The 14,333-nt window shown below is 44.6% G+C and overlaps 2 protein-coding genes across 8 annotated transcripts in view; one reads left to right on the forward strand and one right to left on the reverse strand.

The window, feature by feature from the left end:
* Nucleotides 1-6,026, reverse strand: LOC146351203 (uncharacterized). 2 transcript variants are annotated; one of them, XM_084846831.1, is made up of 2 exons: nucleotides 5,312-6,026; nucleotides 1-3,679 (listed from the first exon to the last, which is right to left on the reverse strand). In XM_084846831.1, exon 2 carries the CDS (start codon nucleotides 3,648-3,650, stop codon nucleotides 2,772-2,774), a length of 879 nt encoding a protein of 292 aa, XP_084702957.1. In that variant the 5' UTR covers nucleotides 3,651-3,679; nucleotides 5,312-6,026; the 3' UTR covers nucleotides 1-2,771. The 2 variants fall into 2 exon arrangements, with proteins under 2 accessions (XP_084702957.1, XP_084702958.1); XM_084846832.1 differs by lacking the exon at nucleotides 5,312-6,026 and adding an exon at nucleotides 4,953-5,299.
* The window catches only part of SCLY (selenocysteine lyase), a 27,695-nt gene continuing 18,545 nt past the window's right edge, over nucleotides 5,184-14,333 (forward strand). For 3 of the 6 annotated variants that reach the window (XR_014789552.1, XM_084846825.1, XM_084846824.1), the window contains exons 1-4: nucleotides 8,225-9,086; nucleotides 11,663-11,774; nucleotides 12,150-12,271; nucleotides 13,587-13,687. Coding sequence is in view for 5 of the 6 variants with exons in the window: in XM_084846825.1 (XP_084702951.1) it covers nucleotides 8,600-9,086; nucleotides 11,663-11,774; nucleotides 12,150-12,271; nucleotides 13,587-13,687 (822 nt within the window). In the remaining variant the exon portion in view is untranslated. The other 3 variants (XM_084846827.1, XM_084846826.1, XM_084846829.1) reach the window with 3 other exon arrangements.

Consider the following 14,333-nt stretch of genomic DNA (forward strand, 5'->3'; position numbering starts at 1 on the left):
TAGCATTTTGTAAATATTTTAATATTCCTTGTGTACAACTATAGAAGCACATGCTTTGCATACAGAAGGTTCCAAGTTCAGTCCCCAGCATATCCAGGTAGGGCTAGGAAAGAATCCTGCCTGAAACCCTGGAGAGCTGCTGCCAGTCAGTACTGGCAATACCAGGCTAGATGGATCAATAGTTTGGCTCAGTATAAAGACAACTTCCTATATCCCTACCTATGTAAAAAGAGGTTGATGTTTTGCATTAAAGGGCCAATTATTTCTGAAGTGTCTAAACATTGTGAGCCTACATCCAAACAATTTCAGTGGGACTTAACAATTGGCCCACTTTGGGAACACTTGGGAACACCAAGTTTGGGAACACTTGGGAACAATTGGCCCACTTGGGAACAATTGGCCCAAGCTCACAATTGGCCCACTTGCAGCATTTTGTATCAGTATAACTTCTTGCTCTACTGATGTAATGCATTTTACAAACCGTTTACCTCTTCGTATGTCACCCTAAGTAAGCTTTCTTTTTTAAAAAAAAGGTCTTATATGGGCATGCTATTCCTCATCCAGCTGGATCATCTTAATCAGATGCAAGAGTAGATATAGTAATAAATCATTGTTCCTTAGCTTGACATGAAATGCAAATAATGCTGCACAAAGTAAGAATTTTTGGTCCCTATGAATTTAAAGGCAACCATCAAACTAAAGTATTTCTGGGGAAAGTATAACAAAACTACTTAGTTTTGCTATTAGGCTTTAGTGCTAAATTATTGTATGTGAGAACAAATGGTAGGAGGCAGAGAATTTGATGAAAGCTAAATGCAGTGGGCCAGTTCACATATCCATGTTCAACACTTATTGATTATAGTATCAAAGGAAAACATGCATGAAAAAGGAATCAAATTAGTCACTGCAGATAGAATTTTCATATCACCTAATGTTAACTCAAATACACTGCTTGCTTGAGTCCATGTATTCAGCTAAGAACTATTAGGTGATGATACATGCATCTGTAAACCAGCCCCAAGACCCCATTATTACCAATATGGAACTACTGCACAGCCAACAGGGCAGTATACCCAGGAACATGCTCTCCACACCCCCCCAGTATGATAAAGCCTATGTGCATGTGTTCATTCCCAGATATCTGGAACCTTTCCACCCCTTTTTTGAGGTAGGATTACAGCAGTTCCACATATGGATGTCTTTATGCCCTGCCACCCAGAGGTCATGTAATGGGAGGATGTATATGGAGGCGATCACATATACAATATGGCTGAATTTGCAATTGTATGAAATAAACCAGAATGCTGGGGGAAAAAAGACACAGAAAAGTATGAACAGTTTTGCTTAGCTTTGAATTGGAAAGAAAATATGTACGAAATATGACTGCTGTATGCAGAACTCCAATTCCAAGGCTTTAAAACCTGCTTCCAGGCCAGCTGATATTACTGCACTACCGCTAGGCCCTCCCACGATTCCAAATATCACAGTGCAATCATTTGGAATTCATAAGTTTCTTTAAACCCTCTAAAATAATGCTTTATGTAGCTCCAACCCATACCATGTTCAGTGCATTATACATTTTCAAGTCTCAAATATTTTCAATTACAAATTCTACTTTTCTACAGAATTTCTCACCACCAATGATATTTAATTGCTAAGAATGCAGAAAATATACAGATAGTTGTCACCACCACATTTATACCTAAAACCATTGCTTAAATTCCCTGACCCATTTTTTTCTTCACACACAAGCCAATTTTATCTATCAAAGCTGGTTTTATTTTATTTATTTATTTCATTTCTATACCGCCCAATATCCGAAGCTCTCTCAGATCTGTAGAGGTCTCTTAGCAACTACATATCTGCTAGGTTAAGCCAAGCAATCAATTTTCCTTCCCCTGTAAATACCTGGTCCTGAAAGATGCAGAACCCCTTCCAAGTCTCAATGAATTAACTAACTTACATACACTCCATCTCTTAAGACCAGAAAAGTATTACTGAGGGGTTTTTTGCAGGAAACTACAGCACTTTCTAGATCACTGGCCCAATTATTGTTTTCCCCTTAAGGGGTGCTCTACTACTAGTTGTAAAGGTTAGTCAGCAGTCTAACGGGAACCTCAAAAATATCTGCATTATGACACATAGCCTCAGGCCCACATTCTCCTTGTAGTAGCATCTCATTAGTTACTTTTTCTGAATTATACATGGTTTCCCCTGTCTTGGGAGATCCTGAGGTTGGAATGGGCAACAGGTTATTTAATGTGAGTACTGTTTGCAGAAGAGACTGCATTTTCTCCCCAAACTTCTGTCTCAGGCCTCTATACTATATTTCTGCAAAAAAGATTTTTTTAGGTGTGTCCAGCCCAACATGAAGGCTATATGTGATGGAGAATGCACCTCCTTCCTAAGCAGTCTGTTCCAGATGTTAAATTATTTTCCTGTAATTTAATCTTTTCATGTGCATTTGGTTTGTTTTAACTTCCAAACACTGGTTCTTCTGCCTTCCTTTGCTAAACTATAGCCTTTTAGTACCTAGCACTTTCACCTTGTGAAGGTATCAATACAGGCCTAAGCAAGTCACATTTTAACCTTTTTCAGTAAGCTAGAAGCCAGTTTCTACTGGTGCCATTGCTTTGGTATTGTTGCTGTACATTAATGGAGCCCAACATAATTATCTACATCAACTTCCAATTAATCAGAGTATTTTAAGACCTCCCAAAACTCTGTAAACTTCAACAGAAACAATTGCCTTTAGAGATGTCAATGATGGGCTAGCAGTTTTCATATTTGTCAAAAGTCTCATAGAACCCTGGCCTGACTTTTCTGATACTCATACGTATATGCTGACATTCAGGAGGAACTGACTCGCTATAGCTAGTAGAAGTTGCTGTCCCAGTAATCCAGCCAGAAGATAAGCGCTTTCTTTTTGCCTTATGTGAAAAGCCTCCAATTCCTTTGTTACGTTCAAGACAGGAGTCATCTTTATTCCTATCACTGACATCTTCGACTGGCTGCTCATCTCGGTTGGGAGCCATTCCTTTACGCTTACAAGCATCTCTCTCTTCTTCTGCAATCTTTCTGAAATGCTCCAGTGACTCTACCTTTCTTCGTCTTTCTAGCGTTTCCATTTGTTTCTTGTCCATGAAATCCTCAAAGTACATTTTTCTTTCACTCCTCTGATCTTCAAGAAATTTCCACTCAATGTCTGTCATCTTCACACCACTGTATTGTTCTAATTTCTCTCTTGTTACAGTGTCTGTACAAAATATATCAAAAAGCTGTTCTGAACTCCTGTTGAAGTCATCTGCTTTCTGTGTGAACAGCTCATTTTTTCTTCGCTTTCTGGATTGATACAACTTTGAGAATTCCTCATACACCTTAAGAATATGCTTCTTTATGCTTTGCGTTGCTATAGTATATAAATTGCAAAACAACCAGTGTTCCTGCAAGAGTTCAGCAAGCAACTGGGCAGCATCTTCTTTGGATCGCTGGGCCTGCCCTGCCCTTTTGGGATGCAACAGATATAACATGTTTTGAATGACATCCTTCTTTGTAGGCAGAATTCCTTGTGCAAATTCTGATGACTCCACATAATCAACAGTTCCCAGAGTTTTTTTTGCTTTTACTTTAGTATCCAGAGCTGCCATCATTCCTTCTTAACGTCACTTTATATCAAAAGCTGAAATAAAGAGAGATGTTAGCTGAAACAGAAAACAGCAACAAGAACCAAAACAAAACCTGTAAATGAAAAGCTACCAATATGCTACACCTGAGAAACAAATTCAAGATTGTAAAAAATGTTTGGAACTGCAGCCAACATAGGTAATCAAATACTTTATAGAGAGAAAGTTACTTAAAGCCTTTTGGGCTAACTAAACTCTGATCTGCAAAATAAGACTTCCTACTGATCAGTAAGCTTCAATAAGGTATTTTATTTTTGCTAGCTGTGTTCTGAATTTCCTCTACAACTTCTCTGTTGGCAGATAAATAATTCATATCCTCCCAAAGCAATTCACATATGTTTACATCTATAAAGTAGTTTTTATCCGATATAAATTCTAGGAGCAAATTCAAAAAGCATTCTAGCAATGGCCTATGTCAACCCTCCCCAACTCCCCAAATGTACTGGACTACATTTTGTGGTGCTCACACCATCTTCAAATATTTATTTGATTTATTAAGAACATTTATATGCTGCCTTTGTCCCTCAACATACCGCACTGCAACAGTTCCTAGTAGCTGAGACTTCTCTCAATATTGCTTTTCAGAACTGTCTACTGCTAGAAGAGTTCCAGTTATGACTATATTAATCTTGCTCTCAGCAACCAATTTCAGTTATCCAGGCTCCTTATTATACAAAATGGAAATACCTAACATCAACGCAAAAGCTCAGGCCACAAACTGAAATGTGGTAAAAAGATTATACCGGCTGTAAGTTTCAGTGAAATTCTATTTTAACTCACAGGAGCACTCCCAGACATGCAGCACAAATCTAAATCGTATATTCATAACCAAGTCCTACCGACTTCAATGGGATTTACTCCCAGATTAAGTGTGCATTGGACTGCTGTCTTAGATGGAATATAGTATTTTATAATGGGAAAGAAAAAGACTGATTCTAGAATGGAAACTGCCAGGCAAATACAAAGCACATCTGTCAGCATACACACAACGATGCTTCCAAGTTCCTGTGTTCAGCCATACCAGAAAAATTTAATATATACAAGATTTAACATTCTCAAATGGGTACACAATTCCCAACTGTGCCTGATGAACTACCAAAAACTCACAATTGTAGGTATTTTAACAAGCCGCACATTTGCAGAACAAGTGGTCAAAAATGCAGAGGACAGAAGGCAGATAGTCAAGAACAGAAGAGAATTCCATTTCTAAAACGTGTTACGCGAACCAACGCCTAAAACCGCAGGGCTGTCAGGAAAACCCAGATGCACCTCAACATTCCTATGGACCTCGTTGCCCAACTGGGTGCTGGGGATCGGGCACTGCGCTCCCAAGCGGAGGCGAAGGAGCTCCTCGTTCGGCAGTTACCTGCCCTTATTTCCCACGTTGGGAAGGAGGTGTGGGAAACCACCCAGGGAAGCGACAGCGGCCACAGGCTCCATGAGAGAGAGGGAGGGAGGGATGGGGGTGGGGCCCCGTCCTCCCCCTCAGCCCCAGCGAATTCCCCCCCACCCCCATAGGCTAGGCCGCCTGAGGCGCAGGCTGCATTTCCCCAGGGAAACCTGCCCGGACGGATTAGCCCAGCCTGACCAGCTCTAATCCCGCCTTCCCCTCCATCCCCACGACCTGCCTGAGATCAGCAGAAAAAGGGAAGGCGTCAGTTAAAAGCCCACGGCCCGTCCGCCGCCATCTTGACGAGTGAGGGAGAGAGGGCGCTACGCAGCGGGAAAAGGGAAAGCGACGCCACCTCCGCCATCTTAACGAAGGGCACCGCTGGCGTCCCTTCCCGTGTCATCTCCTCTTATCTCGGCGTCTCTATGGTCTGAATTGTCATTCACGAGCTGCTTTCAAAAATAAATCTATGAACAAGCTGCACATCGGACTCTACAGCAGAGACAAAAGTTGGGCCTGCTAAGGCTCCTCGTGGGAGAAAGGGCCGGACGGGTAACAACGACAACTAGGGGCAACAACGACAAAAAAAACCCCACACCGCCACCAACCACCGTCTGGTGAGGAGAGCCAGCAAACGACGCCGGAGGTAAACAGAGAACGGGGACTTGCTTCTCGGGGGGAGGGGAGGCTCCTCAGGGGTGGGTGGCTTCGTCAGTACGACGGGACCAATTAGTTAGCTAACACAACTGGCCAATAGGCGCTCGACGGAGGAGAAAGCTGATTGGTCGTCGAGCGGGCGTCCTGCCTGAGTGGCGATTAGTCCAACAGCGTCCCTTGGGAGGAAGCTGAAGCTACATCAGTACCAGACTCGACCATGGGCCAATCAGATCCTCCCGGATACTGTCGTTACGTTAACAACGAGGGTACGCGCAGGCCGCTGTCCTTTCGTCCCTCCCATGCGTCAAGCCGTCGTGCTAACATCTCACCTTGCGTTGTACGGATCTGATTTGTCCGTGGCGGATGTATTAATTGGCAGAAGCAGCCAATAGCTACCGGGTGAGTTGTAGGGCGCGGATTGGTTCGTGGCTGAATGATTATGCCACAGTAGCCAATGGCTGTGCCCGGACGTTCGCTCAAACATAGTCTCACTGGGGCTGCGGCCTGTCTCGTCCGGCAGTCTGTTTCGAGAGGCGGCCGAGTGGGCGGACCTGGAACCGCACCTGCGGGAGTGACAGCTGTCGCTGCTTGTGTGGAGGGAGGTGCCATTTAGCTGCCGTGGGCGCTCGCTGCTGAAATCGCGCCTCCATTTTGTTTGGCCCAAGTTTCGCTGTAGTAATTGCCAGGAGACATGAAATGAAAGGAGCGTGGCATTTCTACTCATACCAATACATTCCAGCTGTTCACGTCGGTGTACTCTTGTTCGTGTTCATAGAGCTTGTATGAAAAATGAGGCAACAGGTCCCTGCCCCGCGGGGTTTTGTACTCTTAAAAAAAAGGCAGAAGGGAGATAACAGAAGAAGGGAAGAGAAATGGAGGCAGGGCTCAACGGGAGGAAGAGGCATTTCATTTAAAGGAAATCAACCCTGAGTACTCATTGGAAGGACAGATGCTGAAGGTGAAGCTCAAATATTTTGGCCACCTAATGCGAAGAGAAAACTCTCTGGAAAAGACCCTGATGCTGGGAAAGATCGAAGGCAAAAGGAGAAGGGGACGGCAGAGGATGAGATGGCTAGATAGCGTCACCGATGCAATGAATATGAACCTGAGCACACTCCGGGAGAGAGCGGAGGACAGGAAGGCCTGGCGTGGGGTCACGGTCCATGGGGTCACGAAGAGTCGGACACGACTTAATGACTGAACAGCAACAGGCTTAATTGGGGGGGTAGTCCAGCATACCCCAACCGGGCACCCTCCAGATGTGTTGGACTACAATCCTCATCATCCCCAGCTGCTGACAGGATGATGGGAGTTGTAGTCCGACGTGTTTGGGGTGTGCCATGATGGGAAAGGCTGGACCAGGGGCTTGTACTAAAGACTTCATGAAAAAGGTGGGGTTTGAGTGCAAAAAATAATTAGGGGGTTAGCAAGAATATATGATGGAGGACTCTATGCAAGACACGTGTGACCAGATTGTGTGGGGATCCTTGCTAAACCTCTGAGGATCTTTACTTCCACTGAATACATCTCTTGGCTCCACAGGTTGTGTAGCTAATTTTATTTTGGTAATGTGCTGGAAATATATCTGAATGTCTTTATGGCAATAATCCTTGAGGGTACAATTCAACTCCTTCCTGGCAACCAGATGCTTGCCTCTTTATCCCACTGTGTTTGCAGATCTTTGTCCCTAAACTGTGCCTATGGCTTTGAGGCACTGAGACAAGATGAGGCAGAAAGTGCAGTTGTTCAGTCGTTAAGTCGTGTCCGACTGTTCGTGACCTGATGGACCACAGCACGCCAGGCCCTCCTGTCCTCCGCTCTCTCCCAGAGTGTGCTCAGGTTCATAAAAGTGCAGTAGCTATATCCTATCATCTTAGTACGACCACTATCTCTGGTGTAGCATAGTAAGAAATTGAGCTATGAATCAGAAAGTCCCCAGTTTGTATCTTGTCTCTGCCATGAACTCACTTGCTAAGGTTACCTTAAGCAAGGCACACTTCTCTGCCTCAGTTCCTCCATTTGCTGTATGTAGAATAATATCCTACCTTATAGGATTGTAACGATCACTACTAGGTAATGCATTATGTAGTAGTAATCCTATCTTGATTCGCAAACTAGCTAAAAGTGGGCTAGATGAAACAACTATCAGGTGGATCCACAGTGGGCTACAGAATCGGATTCAAAGAGTGCTTATCTTCTAAGGATGGACGAAAGTCCCTTACCTGGTCCTGCAGCTTTTTTCGGTGTGGGGGGGGCGCTCCATTTCTCCCCCTGAAATTCTTGGGGGGGGGAGGCGCCCCTCCCCAGCGAAATTCTGGCCGGGGGGGGAGGCGCCCCATCCCTCCCCGCCAAAATTCTGGCCGGAGGGGAGCGCCCCACCTCTCCAACCGCGAAAAAAAAGTAAAGTTAAAAAAAAATGTGATAATAGGCTATGTAAAGATTTACGTAGCCTATCACAGCTAGATTTTCAAAGTCAGCTGTGATAGGCTACGTAAATCTTTACGTAGCCTATCACAGCTGCCTTTGGAAAAAAAAAACATGTATGCAAATGGCGGCGCCCATAGGCGCCGCCATTTGCGTACGTGCTTCCCCCCCCCCCAAAGGCAGCTGAGAGAGGCTACGTAAAGATTTACGTAGCCTATCACGGCTGACTTTGAAAATCTAGCCGTGATAGGCTACATAAATCTTTACGTAGCCTATCATGTTTTTGTTTTTTACTTTGTAATGGCGGCGGCGGCGGCAGCCAGTCGGAAGACCGGCCGCCGCCGAACCGCTGCTGGGACCCGCCACTGAGAGGGACATTCGCACGGGGTAAGTCCCACCCGGGGGGGGGGGGCGGAGAATTTCCTCACCAATTTCAGGGTGCCGAATGCGTTGGCATTCGGCCTCCCGGAGATTCATGGAGAAATTCTCTGACATCCCTATTATCTTCTCAAACTGGGGAGAGGTAATGAGCGGGGTACCGCGGGGCTCAGTCCTGGGCCCAGCGCTCTTCAACATTTTTATTAATGACTTGGAGGAGGAGGTGCAGGGAATGCTGATCAAATTTGCAGATGACACCAAATTGGGCGGGATAGCTAATACCCTGGAAGACAGAAACAAAATTCAAAGTGATCTTGATAGACTAGAGTGCTGGGCAGAAAACAACAGAATGAAATTTAATAGGGATAAATGCCAAGCTCTGCACCTAGGAAAAAGAAACCAAATGCACAGTTACAAGATGCGGGATACGTGGCTCAACAATCCTACAAGCCAGAAGGATCTTGGAATTGTTGCAGGTCACAAGCTGAATAGGAGCCAACAATGTGATGTGGCTGCAAAAAAGGCCAATGCTCTTTTGGGCTGCATTAATAGAGGTATAGCTTCCAAGTCCCATGAATTACTAGTTCCCCTCTACTCAGCACTGGTTAGGCCTCATCTGGAGTACTGTGTCCAGTTCTGGGCACCACACTTTAAGAAGGATGCAGACAAAATGGAGAGGGTTCAGAGGAGGGCAATGAAGATGATCAGGGGACTGGAAACAAAGCCCTATGAGGAAAGACTGAAAGAACTGGGTATGTTTAGCCTTGAGAAGGCTGAGGAGAGATATGATAGTGGTCTTCAAGTATTTGAAAGGCTGTCACAGAGAGGAAGGCCAGGATCTCTTCTCGATCATCCCAGAATGCAGGACACGGAATAATGGGCTCAAGTTACAGGAAGCCAGATTCCGGCTGAACATCAGGAGAAACTTCCTGACTGTTAGAGCAATACGACAATCGAACCAATTACCTAGGGCAGTAGTGGGCTGTCCCACACTGGAGGCATTCAAGTTGAAGCTGGACAGCCACTTCTCAGGGATGCTTTGACTTGGCTTCCTGCACTGAGGAGGGGGTTGGACTCGATGGTCTTGTAGGCCCCTTCCAACCCTACTATTCTATGATTCTAAGTGCTTTGAATACTTGAAAACTCTATAAAAATATTAAGTATTATCATCTCTGGGCAGGGGCCTGACAACCCCATTAACTATAGATACCAGTGGTCATGGCAAATTAGACAAATTGTTGGAGATTACAGTTATCAATGGGTACTAGTCATGATGGTTATACTGTTTTCAGGTACTAGGAACAGCGGGAGAGGGCCATTGCCCTCATGTCCTGCTTGTGGGCCTCCCATCAGCATCTGGTTGACCACTGTGGGAAACAGGATGCTGGACTAGACAGGTCTTTGGTCCAGAGTGGATTGTTCTAAAACAATGAGAAAAGGGGCTGATTTAATCAAGTTTCCCACTGAAACATTTTCATATATTTCCTGAACAATGGTGCAAATCTGACCACTAAACCATGTTAATTCACACTAATAGAGCATTATTTGAATTGTCTGATTCATTTTTTCAGGCTGTGTAAGAGGCTTTGCATCTCTTTGTCTCTTGGTATATATTTTACATGCATTCCTTTTTTAACTGATAGAAGGAACGTCTTTAAAATATTCCCATATTGGGTTTTTCTTACAATCAGCACCCATGACAGTTTGAGATTAACAGTGCAATCCTATACATGTCTACTCAAAAATAAGTTCCATTGACTTCAGTGGGGCTTACTCCCAGGCAAGTGATATAGGGTTGCAGCCCTAGTATGGAAGTACAAGAAAATGTACTTCGGACAATTTTATTTCCTCTTTTGCTTTCCACTGTTGCTTGACCCTATGGTGGGAAACTTTCCCAGACCCCCTCCCCACTCCAATAGCTACCGCTTTTTGGAGCACTGCTACACTGTTTGCGACCTTTTCCCCCTCATGCTTCGGAAGAACACAAATGGTTTTATAATTTTAAAAAAAGTGTGCATGTGCGCAGATCTGCCTGTCCCCTATGTATAGTCTGCAGTAGTATAGTCGCTTTATCAATTTCCTTGTATGTTACCAGAGTTCACTGTCAAAGGAAGCACAGAAGTGGAGTAGGTAATATACAAAGAAATTGACAAAGTGACTATACTACAGCAGACTATACATGGTGGGCAGGGAAATGTTTGCACATTTGCAAAGGATGGGGACAAGCACCGAAAAAGAAAAAAAGTTTGTGAATGAGTAATTGCTCTGAAAAGGAGCACTGAAGGGGGGGGACAACGACAATAATTCCCACTTGTCAATGTCATCCTCTTGCTATTACACTTGTCAGTTTCCTTCCCCCTTTTGATGCTTCCCTAAGTCCCATTCAGCAGTAGCTGGACAGAGCTATTGGGCCATCAACACCAGCATTAATTACACTACACTACTGCAGACTATACATAGCAGACAGGCAAATCTGCGCACTTGTGAATGACAGAAAAAATACATTAAAAACATTTACAAAAGCATTTGCATCTTTCTGGAGCACTGAAAAAAGAAAAAAGTTGTGAATTAAAAAAATGGACCTTTGGGAAGAAGGATAGGTCGGGGAGAGAGGCAGTGGAGGAGGAATGGATTTGATGAAAGAGTGGACTGAAGAAAAGAGTAAACACTCCTATGAGTCCTAGGAACAACAGAGGCTGTCTATTGGGCTTTCAAGGCTGTGAACCTGTGGGTCAAGGAGCCCATGAGGCTGGGAAGGGTAGGTAGCTCTTACCTGAATTTTACATTTTGATTGAGCCGATCCTGTCAATGCTTCCACCAACCCCATATTTACCAACCCTGCTAATTATACCAAAGGGCAGGTGATAGGAGGTGAGGGAATACATCTTGCCTAGCAAGCAACAATGCATGCTGGTATGTTGTAAATAGTATGGGGATGGGTGAGTAGGCCTGATTTCAACCAGCCAGATCCTTGAATCTAGGTCTATAGAACAGTAATACAATGGATATTCAGTGGAGTAGCAGTGTCTTGTTTCGGGTTAATGGGCAAAGACAACTCAGGATTAAATAATATCTGCAGTTTGAAGTTTATTCTTTAATTGTACATAGTGGTGTGATTTTTTTTTTAAAGGGGGTTGGTGGAGAATGGAAGAGATGCAAATGAAGAAAGTACTAGTAAATAAAGCAAAGGAGACCAGTGAAAAAATCAGCTGTGATGGTAAAGGGAACATCGCATCAAGCAGGTTTGTAGCTTGTCTGGAGACCATTTGGATTATCAACAAAGTGCTGAGACTTTGCTGTTTTATCTAAGATTTACCTTGGGAGTAAAATAGCGGATGTATTTCCAAGTAAATATGTGTAGGACTGGATTGCAAAGCTCCTATAGCAAGTAAAAGGTCCGAGGACTGAACTTTAGCAACAGTAAGATTATTAGTAAACTCCAAAAGTCTGATAGAAAGTTGTGACTGTGAACAAAAACTCTTTAAAGATGAGCAGACCAAATATACCGTGGCATAAGCTTTCATGGACCTGAGCCAAATGATGTAATCTTTGTTTGAAGAGTGATAGTGTTAATGCTTCTTATTCGCCCTTCTATTGTAACAGTTATTCCATTCCAGTTCCTGCAGGAAAATTTACCTGGATTACAATGCAACCACCCCTGTGGCGCCAGAAGTGATTCAGACAGTTACAGAAGCCATGCATGAAGCATGGGGCAACCCTAGCAGCTCTTACACAGCAGGTCAGAGCCAGGCTGGATGGAAGTGTTCTGTGGGGATGTGTCTTTGCTGTTGAAGCACATTCCTATTCTTGAGCAGCTTGCTGGTAGCGAGGGTCTAAGGCTTATCTGAACAGTCAGATTTTTGAGTAGTGAATGTGTGCTAGAGCCCTCAGTCCTCGGTAGTGGTGAGCTGTGCAAGAACAGGGACATATTGTAGGAGCTGATCGAGATCCAGATGTTCTCCCTCAAGGGAGCACAGATGCATTTCCTCTGTTCCTGAAAACGATATTTATGGGGAAATATTAAGTATGTCCTCCCTACCCCTTCCATTGCAGTGGTGAGTGCCCTGTGTGGACTATGGCTGCATGGGTGACATGATCATCTATGGCAAATGTGGGGAACCCCTTTCAGCCTGAGGGCTGCATTCAATTTCAGAGAAGCTCTCAGGAGCCGCGTTCCAGTAGTGGGAGGGGGCAAAGGGGCAGGGCCAAAGAAAAAAGGGGTGAGGCCAAAAATACAAAAGAATACCGGCATATTTTAGCTTAAAGCTCTCACTGCCAGGAACTAAGCCTTAGAAGAGGCATTTTTTCAGTGGAGGAAAAACTGCACAAAAGTTGGGAAACCACCCAAAGGGCAGTGATTGGAGGAATGGAGTGGGGCAGCAGAGGCTGGCAGCTATCCAAGGATAGCTCCTTTAGAGCTCTGACTGGTTCTGACTGAAACCCGGAGTGGATTCACTGCCCCACTGACATCGGAGCTGCCAGACTCCACTGGGGTGGGGCCAGGGGAGAGGAGATATGGCTGCCTGAAGAACCCCAGAGGGCCCCACTCCTGACCTACTAGAGGCTGTCTGTTCTTTGAATTGTGATAAAGACACACATGCCCTTCCCACCTTCTGATCAGTGCACACACACACTTTTATTTTTTTAAGCTATATATTATTTATTAATTTCTCTGGAGACTGAGCAGTCTCTCATGAAGACTGAAGAGAGGAATATTCAAGTAGTCTTTTGCAAAAGAGCAAGCGAGAAATTAGCTATGACAGTTAAATGGAACCTCCGTGTACAAAGGCAGGTATTTAAACAGGGAATGGCCTTCACCTTTGTGTCTTGCTTCTTTATATACCTGCCATCTGATCAGACGTTGACTGAAACAGAATGCTAGATTGCAAGGACCCTTGGTCTGATCCAGCACAGCATTTCTTCTGTTTTTCACCAGACACTGTGCTTTGCAAGGCTATTCCTGCCCCCCCCGCCCCTTTAATAAACTACAGACCCCTTTGGGGGCATTTTCCTGCCCTAATAATAAGGTAAATTGTTGTGCCTTGATCCTGCAGGTCAAAGAGCTAAAGAGATAATAAACGAAGCTCGAGAAAATTTGGCTAGAATGGTAGGAGGGCGGCTCCAGGACATCATCTTCACTTCTGGAGGGACAGAGGTGAGATATGGGATGCTGCTAGCCCTGATCTGACCTGGTTTTCGTTTGAGAGAGCTGCCCATAACATGCTAGCTGGCTTTTTCTCCATGTGGTTTGATTAGACTTGCATTTTGTGTTAGTGGTGTCTCCTTCCTTAATTGTGTCAGGTAAGTGTCAGAAAGCACCAGTCAGTCAGTTCAAAAGAAGGTCTCTCTCTCCTGCAGAATGGCTCTGTCTTTGATGTAAAACCTGCAAAGGACCATGTATTGCAATTTGATTATCTTGTTGTTGTTGTTCAGTCGTTCAGTCGTGTCCGACTCTTCGTGACCCCATGGACCATAGCACGCCAGGCCTTCCTGTCCTGCGCTCTCTCCCGGAGCGTGCTCAAGTTCATATTCATTGCATCCGTGATGCTATCTAGCCATCTCATCCTCTGCCGTCCCCTTCTCCTTTTGCCTTCAGTCTTTCCCAGCATCAGGGTCTTTTCCAGGGAGTTTTCTCTTCGCATTAGGTGGCCAAAATATTGGAGCTTCAGCTTCATTATCTGTCCTTCCAATGAGCACTCAGGGTTGATTTCCTTTAGGATGGACTGATTTGACCTCCTTGCAGTCCAGGGCACATCTTACCTAGAGGCAATAGCTACAAATCAGCCCTCTGAGGCTGAACC

Source organism: Heloderma suspectum, chromosome 3 (assembly GCF_057233095.1).
Source record: "Heloderma suspectum isolate Gila_16-S chromosome 3, 16-S_ref, whole genome shotgun sequence".
Taxonomy (NCBI): Eukaryota; Metazoa; Chordata; class Lepidosauria; order Squamata; family Helodermatidae; genus Heloderma; species Heloderma suspectum.